This window comes from Diabrotica virgifera, chromosome 1 (assembly GCF_917563875.1).
Source record: "Diabrotica virgifera virgifera chromosome 1, PGI_DIABVI_V3a".
Taxonomy (NCBI): domain Eukaryota; kingdom Metazoa; phylum Arthropoda; class Insecta; order Coleoptera; family Chrysomelidae; genus Diabrotica; species Diabrotica virgifera.
The window spans coordinates 81,360,792-81,377,619 of record NC_065443.1 but is presented as its reverse complement, the minus strand read 5'-3'; the positions used below and the strand labels follow the sequence as shown (position 1 = coordinate 81,377,619).

The window sequence follows — 16,828 nt, the reverse complement described above, 5'->3', positions numbered from 1 at the left end:
AATAGCAGTTTCATCAGTGGCGTAGAATTTGGGAAGGATCAGCCATTCACTTTCCCCTGTCGTACGCCTCTGGTAGTAGCCAGAAACGATTATTTAACATAATTTAGTAGGGTGTACAGTACAGTGCCTACACTTTCTACCAAGTATCACACGGATATGTCAAATTATTTTAAAGTATTCTTTTTTTTTAATAATTTATTCTTTATTTAAAACTTTAAGAACTATGTGTGCCCGGTACTATAAAACTATTTGACATATCCTTATGGTACCTGGCAGAAAGTGTAGGAACTGTACACTAGGGTGGATCGAAAAATCGAAGTTTCGAAAACTGTTTTGGAATAGTGCGCAAAAGTTGCCAATTGGTATTACAAACCTAATCTTTATTTGCGATTTTTCAAAAAAATTTCATCTTCTGCCCTCTACCGGGGGTTGAAAAATAAAAAAAAAAATAAAAAATACAAACTTACGATTTTAAATGAAAAGTTAAGTAATAAGTACAGACATGTTATTATTATAAAAATGATATCCAATTGAAATATTTTTTAAATATGTCATATTTATTCTTCTACCCACTCCCTACCCTCCCCCTTAATTTTGATTATCTATTGTTTGTAGTCTTTTTGGACTCAAATTTTGGCATATCTTTGCGCGAATCAATTTTTGCTTTGATAAAATTGTCTCTTTTTTGTGATCCAAGAACCGATGAAGCTTCAGTTACGAGCTTCACGATTCTCTCTACAGATTGGGTGTGACAGGGAAATGTAGCGATGTCAATGATTTTTTCAGGAAATCCGGAAATAATATTTTTCAAATCCTCTAGTTTCAGACGTTGAAGCAATGGAGGGTAAGTTATTTTATTGTTTTGTCAATCAATAAGATCAATATCATCTGCTTCAAAATTAATTTGTGGAATAATAAAAGGTCGGATGTTAGATGAATCATTATTGGCCTTAGTTTTTGCATTGAGAATGCGACGAAGTCTCTTTTATATACGGGCGATTGTCATGCAGCATGCATAGCAGAAGATTTTCCGGATGTACAAAATAGGCATTTCTTTGAATTACGGGGTCTATAAATCTTTTCAAATTTTGCTCTAAGTATCGGCTACACTTAATTGTTTGTAAAACATGCTTTGCACCATTCACACATGATTACCACCATTCACACATGACATAAAGGAGCATAAACCGTGACAATAAATTTGGTCGGTTCCTTTAATTCTGATGTTGGATTTTCAGTGCTAACATAAAGACGTATAATGCGATTCGCCAACGTTAGCCATCGTAAATAACTTTCCAGGGCTTTGGTTTAATAAATCCACAGAACATTCCCCTGTAGAAATTGCGACACAAATTTGAAACAAATATTTCTGATCGGCACTAAAGTCAATTAAATCTACTTCTGGTAACTCACAGTCAATAATGTCACAGTTTACAACCGGCATATTTTCGCAATGCACTATTTGATTTCCTACAGTTCCTGCAAAAGCTCTTGGACTTTGAGTTTGACCGTCAAGCTTTTGGAAAAGATGCTGTAAATGCAATTCATTAACGTGAAGCTGACAGATAAATCTTTGTAAAGGGCGGCCTAACTTTAACTCTAGTTGAGAAATTATACCATTTTTTCTTCCGGTATTTACCACAGTTCCGTCATATCTTTCTACCACTAGTTCTTCTAGATTATACCTATAACTTTCTAAAAAGTTCACGATACTTTGACAAATGCTTAGAGCCGATCTAGTAAGGGGTACTGCGTGACCTAAAAATGTGGAGCCTGGCTCTTAAACTAATGAAACGTGCTCTTCGAGTGCGGTTCTTCTGTGGGGCTTGCCTTCAATATTTTCTTTCCTTCCGTCAAAATATATAGCATTCAAAGTTTCGGGTGAGTTTTGCATAAAACCTTTTCTTCATTGATCTCTTGCTCTTCTCAGTTTGTTTCTTGAAAGTCCAAGGTCGCAGCACCCCCGCACCCTGAAGATGGCACCAATATACTAAACAAACCAGGGCCGCCAGGACCGGGCTTCTGTTAATAATGCCAATAAATTGTTTTTTTCGTTTTTCAGAAGCCTGTAGAGGACAGAAGATGAAATTTTATCCAAAAGTCGTAATAATACTTTCTTATTGTCGTTTCTAAAGGTAGTAGGTCTGGATCCCGCATAAGAAAAAAAGTTGATTAATAGCAAGCTGAAAATGTGTTAATAGCTTAAGGGTGTCTAGTCGGACAAACTTTGATATACGGGAACACTGGAATAGGGGAAGTTTTAATGGTGGAACAGGTTAAAAATTTGGAACGTCAGACTACGAAAACGTCAGATGTATTTTGTCCGACGGAACTTCCAATTGATTTGTTGCCCTTTCATTAAACTCTCATGCAAAAATCAGACTGGTGTGTATCACCAACTGGGTATTTTAATGAGTAGAACACGAAGAACATGTCAAATGACAGAAATCATGTTGGTTAGTAATAGCAGTCTGATTTTTGCATGAGAGTTTAATGAATGGGTAACAAATCAATTGGAAGTTCTGTCGGATAAAATACATCTGACGTTTTCGTAGTCTGACGTTCCAAATTTTTAACCTGTTCCACAATTAAAATTTCCCCTGTTCCAGTGTTCCAATATATCAAAGTTTGTCCGACTAGACACCCTTAAGCTATTAACAAATTTTCAGCTTGCTATTAATCAACTTTTTTTTTGGTAAGCGGGATCCAGACCTATAAATTTTGGTGGATATTCCAATTCAATTTGTCAATTTTTTTTTATTTTGTGATTATTACTACAACATTTTTTTTTCGTTTTATAAAGGCCGGTAGAGGGCAGAATATGTAACTTTATCAAAAAGTTGTAATAACACTTTTTTATTGTCGTTACTAAAGGAAACGTTTGGTGGGTATTCCAAATCAATGTGTCAATTTTTTTAAAATATTGCGATAATCGATCCACCCTACTGTACACCCTACTAAATTATGTTAAATAATCGTTTGTGGTTAATACCAGAGGCGTACGACAGGGGAAAGTGAATGGTTGACCCTTCCCAAATTCTACGCCACTGATGAAACTGCTATTTTAGCATAATTTTTAGATTCTCCAATACTTTCTGTGCAAATAATATACTCTTCATTCGTAACGATAAAGTCATTAGTTTTCGAGATATTTCAAGTTAAAAATGAAAAGGCACACTTATTTTGATTAATGCATTATGCTCCTTCGTTTTTAGCTTCAAATATCTCGAAAACTAATGGCTTTATCTTTACAAATGAAGAGCATGTTTTTACATAGAAAGTATTGGAGAATCAAAGAATTGCACTAAAATAGCAATTGCGCCAGTGGCGTAGAATTTGGGAAGGGTCAACCATTCACGTTCCCCCGTCGTACGCCTCTGGTAGTAGCCAGAAACGTTTGTTTAACATAATTTAGTAGGGTGTATAGTACCAGCACAACTTACCAAATTTTGTGTTGTTGTCCCATGCCTGTCAGGAAATATTTAAAAATAAATAAAATAAAAGTTTAACTTTGACACCCTGTATTTCGGTTATTATCAACTTTTGTACTAAGGTAAGTTAGCTTAAATCGACCTATTTTAACGTCAGGAATCTAAGGTTAAGCTATGGTCCATTATTTACCAAACACCCTGTATACAATGTTGTTCCCTATGTCCAGCTGAACGATTTACGTACTGTATGTCATGTATATCCTAGCATGACTAGTTAACTAACTAGCTAACATTTAAGTTTTGTGGATGCTATAACCTCTCAAATTTTCTTATCTATTTTTGATTCTTCCCAATTGGAAGGCTAAAAGACAAAACATTTTCCCTTCCTCTTTATGAAAGAAAATGAGCACCCATTCCTTTTCTTTTGTATGTAGTAAAGATACAATGAAAATGAATAGTGTGTTAAAAAAATGTTTCTAATTTTTAAAAAATTGTAGGCTTCCAAGGCTGATTGCCTCGAATTATTTTGTTTTCATTTTTCATCTGCAACTGAGGCAGACATAACATAAAAACTAGCAATCTAGATTTTCTGCAGTGGATAAGAAATATTTATTTTGTTGGCCTCTTATTCTTCTTCTTAGTCAGGCGAGACTTGTTAGTCTCTGCCATATCTTGATTTTCCTTAAACTATAATACAGGGTTGGCAGGTTTAAACCAACATGCTTGAAACCTTGGTATAAACCAAGGTTTAAACCTACTGGTTTTTTTAAGAAAAAAACCAAGATGGTTTAAACCAACTGCTTTTTTTAAGAAAAAAACCAAACTGGTGTTTTTATTTAGTTTAGAAGTTTTTAATTCATCTGCTGCAAATGAAGAAACTAAAGATAAATAAATTCTATTTTTGTATTTTCAAACTTAGTCATTTGAATATTATTATGTTTAAAGATGTTTTTTTTTGTTATAGTCGATTCTACTGGCCACAACTGGCTACACTACAATCACAATAAAGATGCACTAGAAATATTCAAGCACGAGGAGCACTCCCAAATCATGATTTGGGAGTGCTCCTCGAACATTCTACGTGTCTTGGTTTGTTTATTTCTATACAGTGCATTTTTATTGTGATTGTAGTGTAGACAGCTGTGTCTCGTGTTTCGGATTAGCAAATCCACTATATATTAATTTTTTGTGTGTGTAAATAAGCATAAAAGTTGTCTCAATAATTGTTTCAATGTTTATTACTAGTGGAGTCACTGAAGGTTTTCACCTCCGATTTCGTTGAACCTTCATCGATTTTCACGAAAATTGGTAAGTAGTTAGAAGATACTTCAAGGAAAAAAGGTGACATGATGTTAACTTGCGCTTTTACCCTGGGGGTGGTTGCCACCCCTTCTCGAGGGTGAATTTTTTTATTAAAAATAATACCAGAAATCGATAGAAGGGTAACTTCTAAGCAAAATTTGTTATATAAAGTTATTAACATAAATCAATACTTTTTGAGTTATTAAATATCAAATATTTTATTTTTTCTTAAAAAAATGCATGTTTTAAAGCTGTTTTTCACGTATTACGCAAAAACTATAAGGTTTTGTAAAAAAGCTATTATTACCAAAATTAAAGATAATAAAAAATTTAATACACTCCCTACTTAAAGAACTAAACTAATGTAGTGAGTTATGGGTAATTGAATGTATATTTTTTTCGACGAGTACTCAAATCTAAGTATTCAAGCTTACATAACGGGAAAACGATGCATTTTATAGAATATACTTGTTAAGCACTTGTCAAAGTACTTCGGAATACCTATCAAATGAGCTTCAGTAGAAGTTAATAGCATCAAAATTAAGCAAGTTATGATGAAAATAAGAGAACCCTTTCGATTTTTTTAGGAAAAAGTTAAAAACTAAACATATGCCATTTCCGCAAAAATTAAAATTTGTAGTAATCCTCACAAGAATTTCTTTATGTTATCATAGTTAATTATTTCAACAAATTTGACCGCTTTAGAATGCATATTTTTGAAAAAAAAGGTATAATTTAAAAAAATCAGAATTTTTAGAATTATCGTACTTTTCATTTTCTTTTGATAATAACTCCAAAAATACTCAATATACGTAAAAAATGATAAATAACTAAATTTTAGTTTTTTCTGTAACAAATATTTTACCCATTTTACTATTTTCGTAGAGTAAAAAATAACCGAGATAGAAACGTTTAAAATTTCAATTTTGCTGCGAGAACCATGTAACCGGGGCCATTTAACCTTTTATTTTTAAAAAAGTAAGAGGTATAAATGACTATTTTGACGTTTTTTAATAGCTCTTGGAATAAAATTTTAACCAGTTATTAGATGAACTTGCTACTTTAAAATTTAACGGAGTTATTTACAAAAAAACAATAACATTTTATAGAAAATTTTTTAAAAGATACATTTTGAAACATTTTTGGTGCATAAACTTTAATGCTATCAACTTGTTCGAGCACTTATTTGATAGATATTTCAATGAGCTTTGACAAATGTTTAATAAGTTTATGTTATAAAATGCATAATTTTCCCGGTATTTAAGCTTGAATACTTAGATTTGGGTACTCAACGAAAGAAATATACATTCAATTACCTATAACTCACTTTCAGTTAACATTGAAAGGTTTTTCTAGTAAGGAATTTATTTGATTTTTTATTAGCCTCAATTTTGACAATAATAACTTTTTTGTAAAAACTTATAGTTTTTGAGTTATTTATGAAAAATCGGTTAAAAGCATGCATTTTTCTCACGAAAAATTAAAATCTTTGATCTTTAATAACTCAAAAAGTTTTGATTTATTTTAATAACTTTATATAACAAATTTTGCTTATAATTTGTCGCTCTATCGAATTGTGGGGTTATTTTTTATAAAATAATTTTCACCCCCGAGGAGGGGTGGCATCCACCCCCAGGGTAAAAGCGCAAGTTGGCACCATGTCACCTTTGTTCCTTGAGATATCCTCTAACCACTCACCAATTTTCGTGCAAATCGATGGAGGTTCAACGAAATCGGAGGTAATAGCTCATATTCACCTTCAGTGACTGCACTATACTATGTATTATGTTATAAAATAATTTATTCGTTTTTGAAGTACATATTTAGACTTTGTATTAATTAAACTTGTTTTAAAAAAAATAAACCTGGTTTAAACCAAAAAAATAAACCATTAAAAAAACCTTGGTTTTTGCCAACCCTGCTATAATATAACTATAATGTGGCCCCAACGAAGGCCGATAGTTTTCTTATTGGTAGTTTTAGGATCTCTTCTTGTTCAAATCTCAGTTGACCAGTAAATTCCTGCCTTACATCACTTAGTACATTGCAATGGTACAGTATGTGTGTGTCAGTCTCTTCTTTAATTTCACACTTTCTGCACCATGGTTCATTGACCTTACCTAGATTATATGGGTGGTTTCTTAAACAGCAATGTCCAGTCACCATTTCAGTGACAGTTTTAATCTCTAGCTTATTGAGGAGCATCAAATTGTTCAAGAGTTTTTTTATCAATATTGTGATTATTTTTTTAGTCTGGATTTGCCCTTGAGTGGCACTCCATTTCTTTTGATAATTTCTTATCGTCCATTTATGAACCTCGTTTTTCGTAGCCGTAGCCATAGTCATAGTCATATTTATTGATCCTTTAAGACATTCAAAATAAATGTATAGGATACGTCACTACAGAATTCAGTATAAAAAAAACATGAATGTGTATAATACAATATTCACAGTGTAATAAAATTGACAAAACATAAAATATAATTACATTTTTACAAGTAAAATATGAAGCTACTGCAGTTTGTCCTCCAGATATTCATTTATAGAATAATATGCTTTTCTTAAGAGTAAATCTTTAACATTTTTTTTTAAATTTAGTGGAAACTGGTATTTCTGTCACAGTTTTTGGGAAATGGTTGTATAAGGTCAGTCCCATATATCTGAAGCTATTTTGAAATTTGGATGTTCTGTGTTTAGGAACTCATAAAGACTCAGCACTTCTTGTATTGTAATAGTGATTGTCTGCATTTACTGGAAATGTATTTATTTCCTCTTTTACATAAAGTAAACATTTATAGATATATAGGCAGTAAATTAAAAAATTTACGGATAATTTTTTTTTGGTAATGAACACTTTGGTACTATCTACTGAGTTCCCCCATAAAATTACATTATAGCACATGTGGCAAGCAAGGCTATAATAAATGTTTATTAATGCCGATATGGGTAGTGTGCTTTTAATTCTAGATATAGAATAAAAAGCTTTATTCAATTTCATGTTCACTGAATTCACTTGCTCTGACCATTTCAGATTACAATCAATGAACACACCCAAAAACTTTGTAGAGTGAGTGGAAGATAACATATTGTTTCTATCATGGATGGTTAAGATATAGTCATTGGTAGATGAGTTGTATGAATGAAAATAAATAATGTCTGTCTTGTCAATGTTTAATATTAGTCTGTTGGTATTACACCAGCATATAAAGCAGTCAACAACAGTCTTCATTGTCATTTTTAATTCCTCAAGTGTACGTGCAGAGACTATTAACGAGGTATCGTCAGCAAACATTGATATTATAAGTGCCCTTATGTGATCTGGTAGATCGTTAATAAAAATTAGGAATAATAATGGTCGCAGCACGGATCCCTGTGGTACTCCTTTATTTGTCGTGTATGGTTCTGAGCTTGATTATTTAATTTTAACAACACTCTTCCTATCACTTACGAAATTTATTACCCATTCTAGAAATATCCCTCTAAAACCAACGTTATATAATTTATTGCGAATAAATGTTATGTCTAAGCAGTCAAAAGCTCGTGATAGATCAAAAAATAGTCCTGCCACTGGTTTCTACTATCTAATTCATCATAAATACGCTCAAACAAGCTACATGCAGCCGTGAGTGTCGACTTTTTTTGTCTAAATCCGTGTTGGTTTGGAGTTAATAAATTGTATTCTTCTATAAAATTTAACATTCTGTTGTATACAACCTTCTCTATTACTTTGGAAATTATGCTAAGGACAGATACTGGTCTATAATTTGAAATATCATGCATAGCATCTTTAATGATGCCAAGAAAGGTTATGGATTTTCAAAAGTTTCACTCAAACCTTGTTTTGTGAACATATCTGCTAGTTCATTTCCATGCACCCCTTCATGACACAGCACCCATATTAAAGTCACTTTATTTTCTTTTGCCAGGTTGTGAGGAGATCTTTGCAGTTCCCCACAAGTTTTGATTTCATGTGTGGGTTTTTACTGCCAGAATTGCCGATTGGCTATCTGTGCAAATGTAGATTCTCTTAGCTTTAGGGTCTGCATCTATGATTTCATCAGTTCAGAAGGCTGTAAGATTTTTTATGTAGTTGCATGTTTGCCCAAAAACTCCTGATCCAGTACCATGGGTAGTTTTAGATCCAACTGTGAACTATATTAAGCCCCCAATAATATTTGGGACTTTTTTTCTCTAGATAGTAAAATAATTTTGTTAATCTGAGTTCACCATAAAGATGAATTCCTCAAGTATAATCCCAGTAGTGTTTGTACATAATCTGTACAGAATGTCCCATTCAATACATAATTCGGCCTCAACCCAAGTATTGTTTGCTTTGAGTCTCAGGATGATCGTAAAGGCTAGGCTGAACGACACCTGTGATAGCCTCTAAGAAAGCTGTTCCAGTTCTATTCAAGGCTCCTGTCATATTTAGAAGCACTTGTCTTGGTAGGGTGGTGAGAGAAGTCACACAATAGGTCTGGATCCGGCGTATGAAAAAAAAGTTGATTAATAGCAAGCTGAAAATTTGTTAATAGCTTAAGGGTGTCTAGTCGGACAAACTTTGATATATGGGAACACTGAAACAGGGGCAGTTTTAATTGTGGAACAGGTTAAAAATTTGGAATGGTCAGACCACGAAAACGGTACATGTATTTTGTCCGACAGAACAGACTTAAACTCTCCGAACAGAGATTTAACTATCATGCAAAAATGAGACTGCTATTTATCACCAAATGGGCGTTTTAATGAGTGGAACATGTAGAATATGTCAAATGACAGGAATTATGACAGGTGATAAATAGCAGTCTGATTTTTGCATGAGAGTCTAATCTCTGTTCGGAGAGTTTAAGTCTGTTCTGCCGGACAAAATAAATGTGCCGTTTTCGTGGTCTGACCGTTCAAAATTTTTAACCTGTTCCACAATTTAAACTACCCCTGTTCCAATGTTCCCATATATCAAAGTTTATCCGACTAGACACCCTTAAGCTATTAACAAATTTTCAGCTTGCTATTAATCAACTTTTTTTTTCATACGCGGGATCCAGACCTACAAGATTGCAAAGCCACTTTTCTCCACCAAAGCACTGAACCATAAGTAACTGTCATATCACTGATGTGTGTAACCAACAGATTACCTTTGGTTTCAATCTCCGGGTTTAGCAATTAGAACTGTTGATTGTAAAGAATATTGACAAGAACTTGAGATTTGTTGAGCTTTAGTGGTAACCTGTAAATTTTTAGTATTCAAAAGTCAAAACAATCAAAATGGCACCACCTCTTATATTAGTAGACAAATGTGAAGCAATTTTAATATTTAGTGAAGCAGGTAACTACCATGAAGCTGTGAGAATATTTAATGAATGTTTTCGGGATCGTCCAATTGATCAACATTACTATAGACTGCTTGTTACCAAATTTTTTTAAACTGGTTCTGTCGAAAACAAGAAACGGGATGGTAGAAAAAAGATTTCTGAGGAAAAGCAAGTAGATATTTTGTCTCAATTTGTAGTAAATCCATCCAGTTCAACTAGAAATGTTGCTCACGAATGCGAAGTAAGCTACAGGACCGTTTTAAACATTTTAAAAAAGCAAAAATTTTATCCCTATAAGATGAAAATGGTGCACGAATTGACAGAGGATGATCCAGATCGACAACTGCAATATTGTGAAACTATGGATAATAATATTTCACAAGATCCAAATTATTTAAGACATATTTGTTTTTTCCGATGAAGCTACATTCTATTTAAATGGTCATGTACATCGACAAAACGTAAGATATTGGTCTGACGAAAACCCTCAATTGTTTCGAGAGTGTCATACTCAATTTCCAACTAAATTAAATGTTTGGGCAGGTATACTAGGGGATCACATTATAGGCCCTTTTTTATTGAAGGCAATTTAACGGGGGTGAGCTATCTTAATCTGTTGGAGACACAAATAATTCCTGCAATTAATGATGTGCTTAGAAACAATCCAGGCGAATTCACCCAAGATATTGTTTTCCAGCAAGATGGAGCTCCGCCTCATTATGCTGCTCGCGTTCGAAATTTTTTAGATAATTTGTATCCGAGAAGATGGATTGGACGTCGTGGATTCATTGAATGGCCACCAAGATCACCAGATCTTACTCCTCTAGATTTTTACCTATGGGGTTACCTTAAATCCAAACTGTACGGGAGCCAGTTGACGATACTTGATGAACTCCGTCAAAGAATATTCGAAGAATGTAATAGGATTGATATGCAGACCCTACAAAGGGTTAGGGAGGCAATGAAACAAAGAATCTACTTCTGCCAGGAAGTAAATGGAGAACATTTCGAGCATCTCCTGCAGTAATTTAAATTTTCTTTAGGATAATTTGGCAGTTCCTTTAATTTTAAAGATGTAATTTAATACATTATTTTTTGTAATAATTTTAAATAAAACCATACAAAATTTCAAACTTACTTATACATTTTTGAATTCTTCTTTTCAAATTCTTTCCAACGAACTACTGCACCACCCCCATTGTTATTTAAAAAATCTGAGGGGGTAGCTGTCAAGTGAAGGGGATGAAAGGGGTGACAATTTTTTTTATGTTATAAAATACCTCTATTAAAATAAAAATTGACGGGTCCGAGCATTTTTCATATTTGTCTTAAATAACGGAGTTTACTAGGGGGGGTAAGACTTAATATCCACACTGTATAATATTATAGAAAGCTATTATGACCCACAGTACCCTTAACAAACTTAAATAAATACACCTTTTACCAAGACAGTGGCGGATCCAGGGGAGGGCGATGGGGGCGACCCTCTCAAACTAAGTTATATAAATATAAAGATTATAAAAAGATTAATTTATTAATATATTTTTCATAGAAATTTAGCCAATCGGCCCCCCCTTGACGATGCTGGATCCTGCTGGATCCGCCACTGTACCAAGAAAATTTTCCATTAAATTTACTCAATATAAAGTATTAAAAATGACTATTAAAAGATTAGCAATTAATGCTCTATTTTACTAATGCCAAAACTAGTTTAACTCTATCTTGCTATGAGAGCTCTCTGCAGACAAATAAATGTTTTCAGTAATGCATATTATCTTCATTAGTTATTTCACCAAATGCAGTACCGGCGCTAGGGTATCAGGCGCCCGCCTCCAAAACTAGCATAGGCGCCCTTCAGTTTCTTTTAAATTAATATTTTGTATTACAACAGCAGAAAAAAGCCAATTTTGGCGCCCCCCAAACAAGGAGCCTGCAGTACATCCCTTGCAGGCCCGTTATCGCCGGCCCTGACCAAATGAGTGAGAATTTCTTGAAATTTTGTAAGACATGAACAGACAGATAACTTTTAGCAGTAACTCACAGAAATAATACTTTTTACCTCATAATAGGTACATTAAATCAGGATGCCATACTTTATCAAAAGCCTGGTTTATCTAAGATGGCTGTTAAGGTAATTTCCAATGAATGGCTGATATTTACTATGTTATGGATTATGGAATATAATTTTATAGATTTGTAACAGCATTATTCTCGTTTTACAATAATTACTTTTTAGGTATTTTTTAAGATTACAAGAGTTCTCAGGTTTAGCCATAGTGCAACTTTTGGATTTAAGGTGGCAATTGCTTTTGCAGTAAATATAACTTTATTAGTCTTGTAACTTAACCGAATAATAAGTACTTCTCCATTCCCTATGTCCTATGTAGGATAGAGAGTAGAGACACTAGCATCCAAATACAAACCATACAAACACTAATCAATGCTATCTCCTTTCAATTCTTTTGCTATCAATTACATCAAGATAAAGTATGTAACCTATTAAAGCTACAATTAAATATTTAGTAAGCTAATATTACAGAACTCTAAACTACACTATTTAGTATCTTTTCACAACAGAATAAACATACCTTATCTTCTTGTATTTTTCCTGAAAATAATGTAATAATTGTATTATGTACAGATTCGAAGTCAGACACTACTTTTGAATTCGCACAAAAAAAACATGTTCCTTTTATTAACTCCATTAATACTTAATAAATATATAAAACAGGGATTTACAAAAAAAGTCAACCGCTAGTAACAAAGCTTCCATCCATCTTTGACACTTATCGACATCGATGTAATTTTTGGCATTTGAAAGCTAACCTAAAACTTAACTGATTTGTATGGTTTTTTTCCTTGTCTAAGGTATGGTTGATGTTGCTTTTTCCTTTTTCACACACACACAACAAATTTGCCGGTTTTAAAAATATTCTGGTTTTTCATACTTACATTAAATACAATCCAATAATAGCGCAAATTATTAAAAATAAACACACTGCAAATTTACAAGTTAATGAAACAATTTGTACACGAATAGAAATTGTTGAACCTATCTATTATTGTGGCTAGCTTATCAACAATTACACACAACAATTAAACCGAAAATAAAACCAACTGCGACTACACTGTTGGAGATAACGGACCAGGCTTGGGACAGAGTGGGACAATCACTCCTCATTTAAATGAAAACCCACTCTTCTATGAAGGAAAATATTAAAATAATTAAATAGTGGACAAATGATTCCGAATAATTCTGTGGACAGCAATATCAACAAGGGCCTACAAGAGATAACTGGAACTGGATAATTTATCAATTTTGAAAAAATTGCTGTTTCGGTTTATAGTGAGGTTTTTGGGGAAATATTGCCCATCGTTTTTATAGCCATTCCAAGCCTATACATAAGCAATCGGCTGTAGCGTAGTAGCGTTAGCGTTACTACTAGTGCGAGGTGCGAGTGCGGGAGCACGCCAAATAGAATTATATTTTAGTGACGTCACGTTGCCTAGCAACCGTCGATTCTCCCATTATGAAATTCTATTTTGTTCGATTGCTAGGCAACGTGACGTCACTAAAATAGAATTCTATTTGGCGTGCTCCCGCACCAGATTATAAGGCACGTGGTTGTGACGTGGTACACTCTGACGTCGCGGGGGACGATCTTATGTGTATGCTTATGTGTTATGTGTGATTTACAAAAACAAGAGATTATTTAAAATTTTACTATTAATTGTGTGCTAATGTATCAAGACCTTAATAGAAATGTGCTATAAAAACTCTATATTGTAGAAAAAGTCTGATATAATTATTATAGAAAAATACGAAGAGATTTCAAGGTTGACAGCCGAAGTATGACGTCACAACTGTCATATTGTTATTTGTAAACAAAGGTTGAAAAGCCAGAACTTACCCAATCTCAAGCCTTAGTTGAAATTTTGCTTCCTCTGCTTAAGTTAGTCTTTTTAAGATATTACCACCATAATTGCGGGTCTTAAATTTCTATGAAATATAGTTTTTTAGTGATATTCACCCAGCAAAGGTTAGGAAATTTTGTGAACCATGGGATATGTAGATTCATGATACTATAAATAACAGTATCATGTATACATTCTTTGTGTTTCCAAAGGATCTGGTTGAAAAGAAGAGGTGAAATTCATTTCTTAAGGTAAGAAAATATAGTGAAGAAAAAGAACTGAATTTATCGCCCATGGGGGACGGCTTACAAATTATGCCACCATGAGAAGTACTGTCGACATGACATATTCCCTTCATGTCTACCCTCCTATTAACGGACATTGAACTGGCAATAATGAAAATTTTCTAATAACAAATAACAAATTGCTAAATGGATCTTGTTTAAAAACGAAACAACAGATTTTAACTGAATCGTAGAAGCAATTCTTCTTCTTCTTCTCTAGGTGCCGTCTCCGCTTCGAGGTTAGCAATCATCATATCGATTTTTACATTCGAAACCGCAGTTCTAAATAATTCGTTGTTACTGCATACAAACTATTCGCTAAGGTTCTTCAGGCCATGAATTACGTCTCCTTCCTATGGATATTTTTTCCTGGATTTTTTCTTGCATAATGACCTGGAGTCATTGATATTTATCTCATCTCATCACATGTCCCATATATCTCAGTTTTCTTCTCTTAGGGCCGGCACTTTCTGTCCCGATTAAACCCCGGTTAGAGGAATTTTGCCTCTAACCGGGATTTAATCTACTAATCTAACTAATCAAAATAACTGTGTCGTTTCATGTTTAACTTCAAATATCTCGAAAACTAATTACTTTAGCGTTAACAATGAAGAGTTACCATAGAAAGTAACGAAAAATTGCGTTAAAATAGTAATTCCCCAGTGGCGTAGAATTTCGGAAGGGTCAACCATTCACTATTCCCTGTCGTACCTCCTCTGGTAGAAGCTTGAAACGTTAATTTATCACAATTTAATAGAATGTATACCCTCCGAGCTTCACTGGTATCGCCACCTACCTACAGTATTGCTAGTATAACTTTTACCGGAAATTTATCTGGAAAGAAAAAAGTGTTGCCTATCCTCTGTGAGTTTCGCTGGTATTGCTGGTATCGCCATCTAACGGTTGACTAGTGTTCCTATTTCGGCCGGAGTTTTAAAGAGGACATTAGAAAAGCAAATAATAGTTGTTTCAAACTTATTATTTAATTCTTGTCGTGTAATATTTACAACGTAAAGAAGTAATTGGATTGTAATCGATAATTAATATCAGTAAATACAGAATTTATTATTCATTATGATTATTTTTAAGATTTTGCTTATCGTTTTGGCGTTTATGTTGACAACTAATATTAGAAAAAAATTATTATGTATTATTATTAATTAACACAAGATTAATAGAACTATAATGCCTTTAAATTCCTAGTGAAAACTACATACAGTGTGGTGGAATAAGTGTTGCCCCCCCTGTTAACTTGTTTATTTTAAGAATATAAGCAAAACGCTCGGACAGGTCGATTTTTAAACTAACCATAGTATATTATAGCATCAACGTTTCGAACTTTGCGCTATCCCTCTTCAGGTGACAGGCATAACTTTGATTTTTTTAAATGGTAAGGAACATCATGTGACACCTCATTTAACAGCTTTTAAAATACTGATTTCAAAAATGTATAATACTTTAATCCTTTTTGAGATCGTACGCCCAAAATTTCGGTCGAACTCTTTTTAAACGCATTTATTTTTTTCGAATTCTGAGGAAACTAATAATTATTTTTGAAAAATTTAAACGCATAATGAAAGATTAGATTATTACCGAGGGCTGACAGTCCCTTAGAATAAACAAAAAGTTTCTTTTGAATGATATATTTGAAATTAAAAATTACACTAAATTTTCTCTTTTTTTCACCACTGTGACTTATTAAAATAAACATTATAGGAGTTCTCAGGGACTTTGGACCATCGAAAATACTGTAATATTTCATTCTGCGTTTAAATTTCTCAAAAATATTCATTAGTTTTTTAAGGATTCGAAAAAAATGATTGCATTTAGAAAGAATTCGGCCGAAATTTTGCGCCTACGCTCTCAAACAGGATTAAAGTATTATACATTTTTGAAATCAGTATTTTAAGAACTTTTAAATGAGCTGTCACATGATGTACTTTCCCATTTAAAAAAATCAAAGTTATGTCTGTCACCTGAAGAGGGATCGCGTAAAGTTCGAAACGTTGATGCTATAATATACTATGGTTAGTTTAAAAATCGACCTGTCCGAGCGTTTTGCTTATATTCTTAAAATAAACAAGTTAACAGGGGGGGCAACACTTATTCCACCACACTGTATAACATCCCTAATAAGGTGACATTAGACCAAGTCAAGTTTTTCTTCCTACGCTTTTTCTCCACCTTTTTGTTTGACAAGAAACAAAATGTAAAAGAAAAAATGTCTAAATGTCAATCAGACTTGTTTGTCATTTTAAATAATTTTATTAGTTATTTTATTTGTGTTTGAGAAATTATCTAGCATTATTGGCATAATACCTTCGCACAGATGAATGACGTTAACGGCATCCTACGTTTGCTGTGATTGGTCGTTATCTTCACGCATTCAAATTTTGTTTCAGGATTGGATTGTAAAATTGGAACCGTCAAAATTCGAGAGTGTGCTAACTGATTCTTTAGCTCAAATTTTTCTACCGTTTTAAAATTAAAATTGTGTTTACTTACTTTTTTTTTAACCCCCTCTGTGGCTCAGTGGTAAGAGCGCCTAACCTTTGGATTGAAAGTTCCGAATGGTAGTCAGTTC

General features: G+C 33.3%; 2 protein-coding genes across 3 annotated transcripts in view; one reads left to right on the top strand and one right to left on the bottom strand.

Moving 5' to 3' along the window:
- LOC114332677 (glutamic acid-rich protein) overlaps window positions 1-13,165 on the bottom strand; it is a 70,676-nt gene extending 57,511 nt beyond the window's left edge. Inside the window, exon 1 of one of the 2 annotated variants that reach the window (XM_028282506.2) lies at window positions 12,998-13,165. Coding sequence is in view for 1 of the 2 variants with exons in the window: in XM_028282505.2 (XP_028138306.1) it covers window positions 12,634-12,750 (117 nt within the window). In the remaining variant the exon portion in view is untranslated. Of the gene's footprint in view, window positions 1-12,633; window positions 12,856-12,997 lie in introns of those variants that run through there. The other variant, XM_028282505.2, reaches the window with a different exon arrangement.
- Window positions 13,166-13,914: 749 nt separating this feature from the next.
- The window catches only part of LOC114332675 (tectonin beta-propeller repeat-containing protein), a 137,116-nt gene continuing 134,202 nt past the window's right edge, over window positions 13,915-16,828 (top strand). The window contains exon 1 of the mRNA XM_028282504.2: window positions 13,915-14,211. The gene's annotated coding sequence lies outside the window, so the exon portion shown is untranslated. The remainder of the gene's footprint in view (window positions 14,212-16,828) is intronic.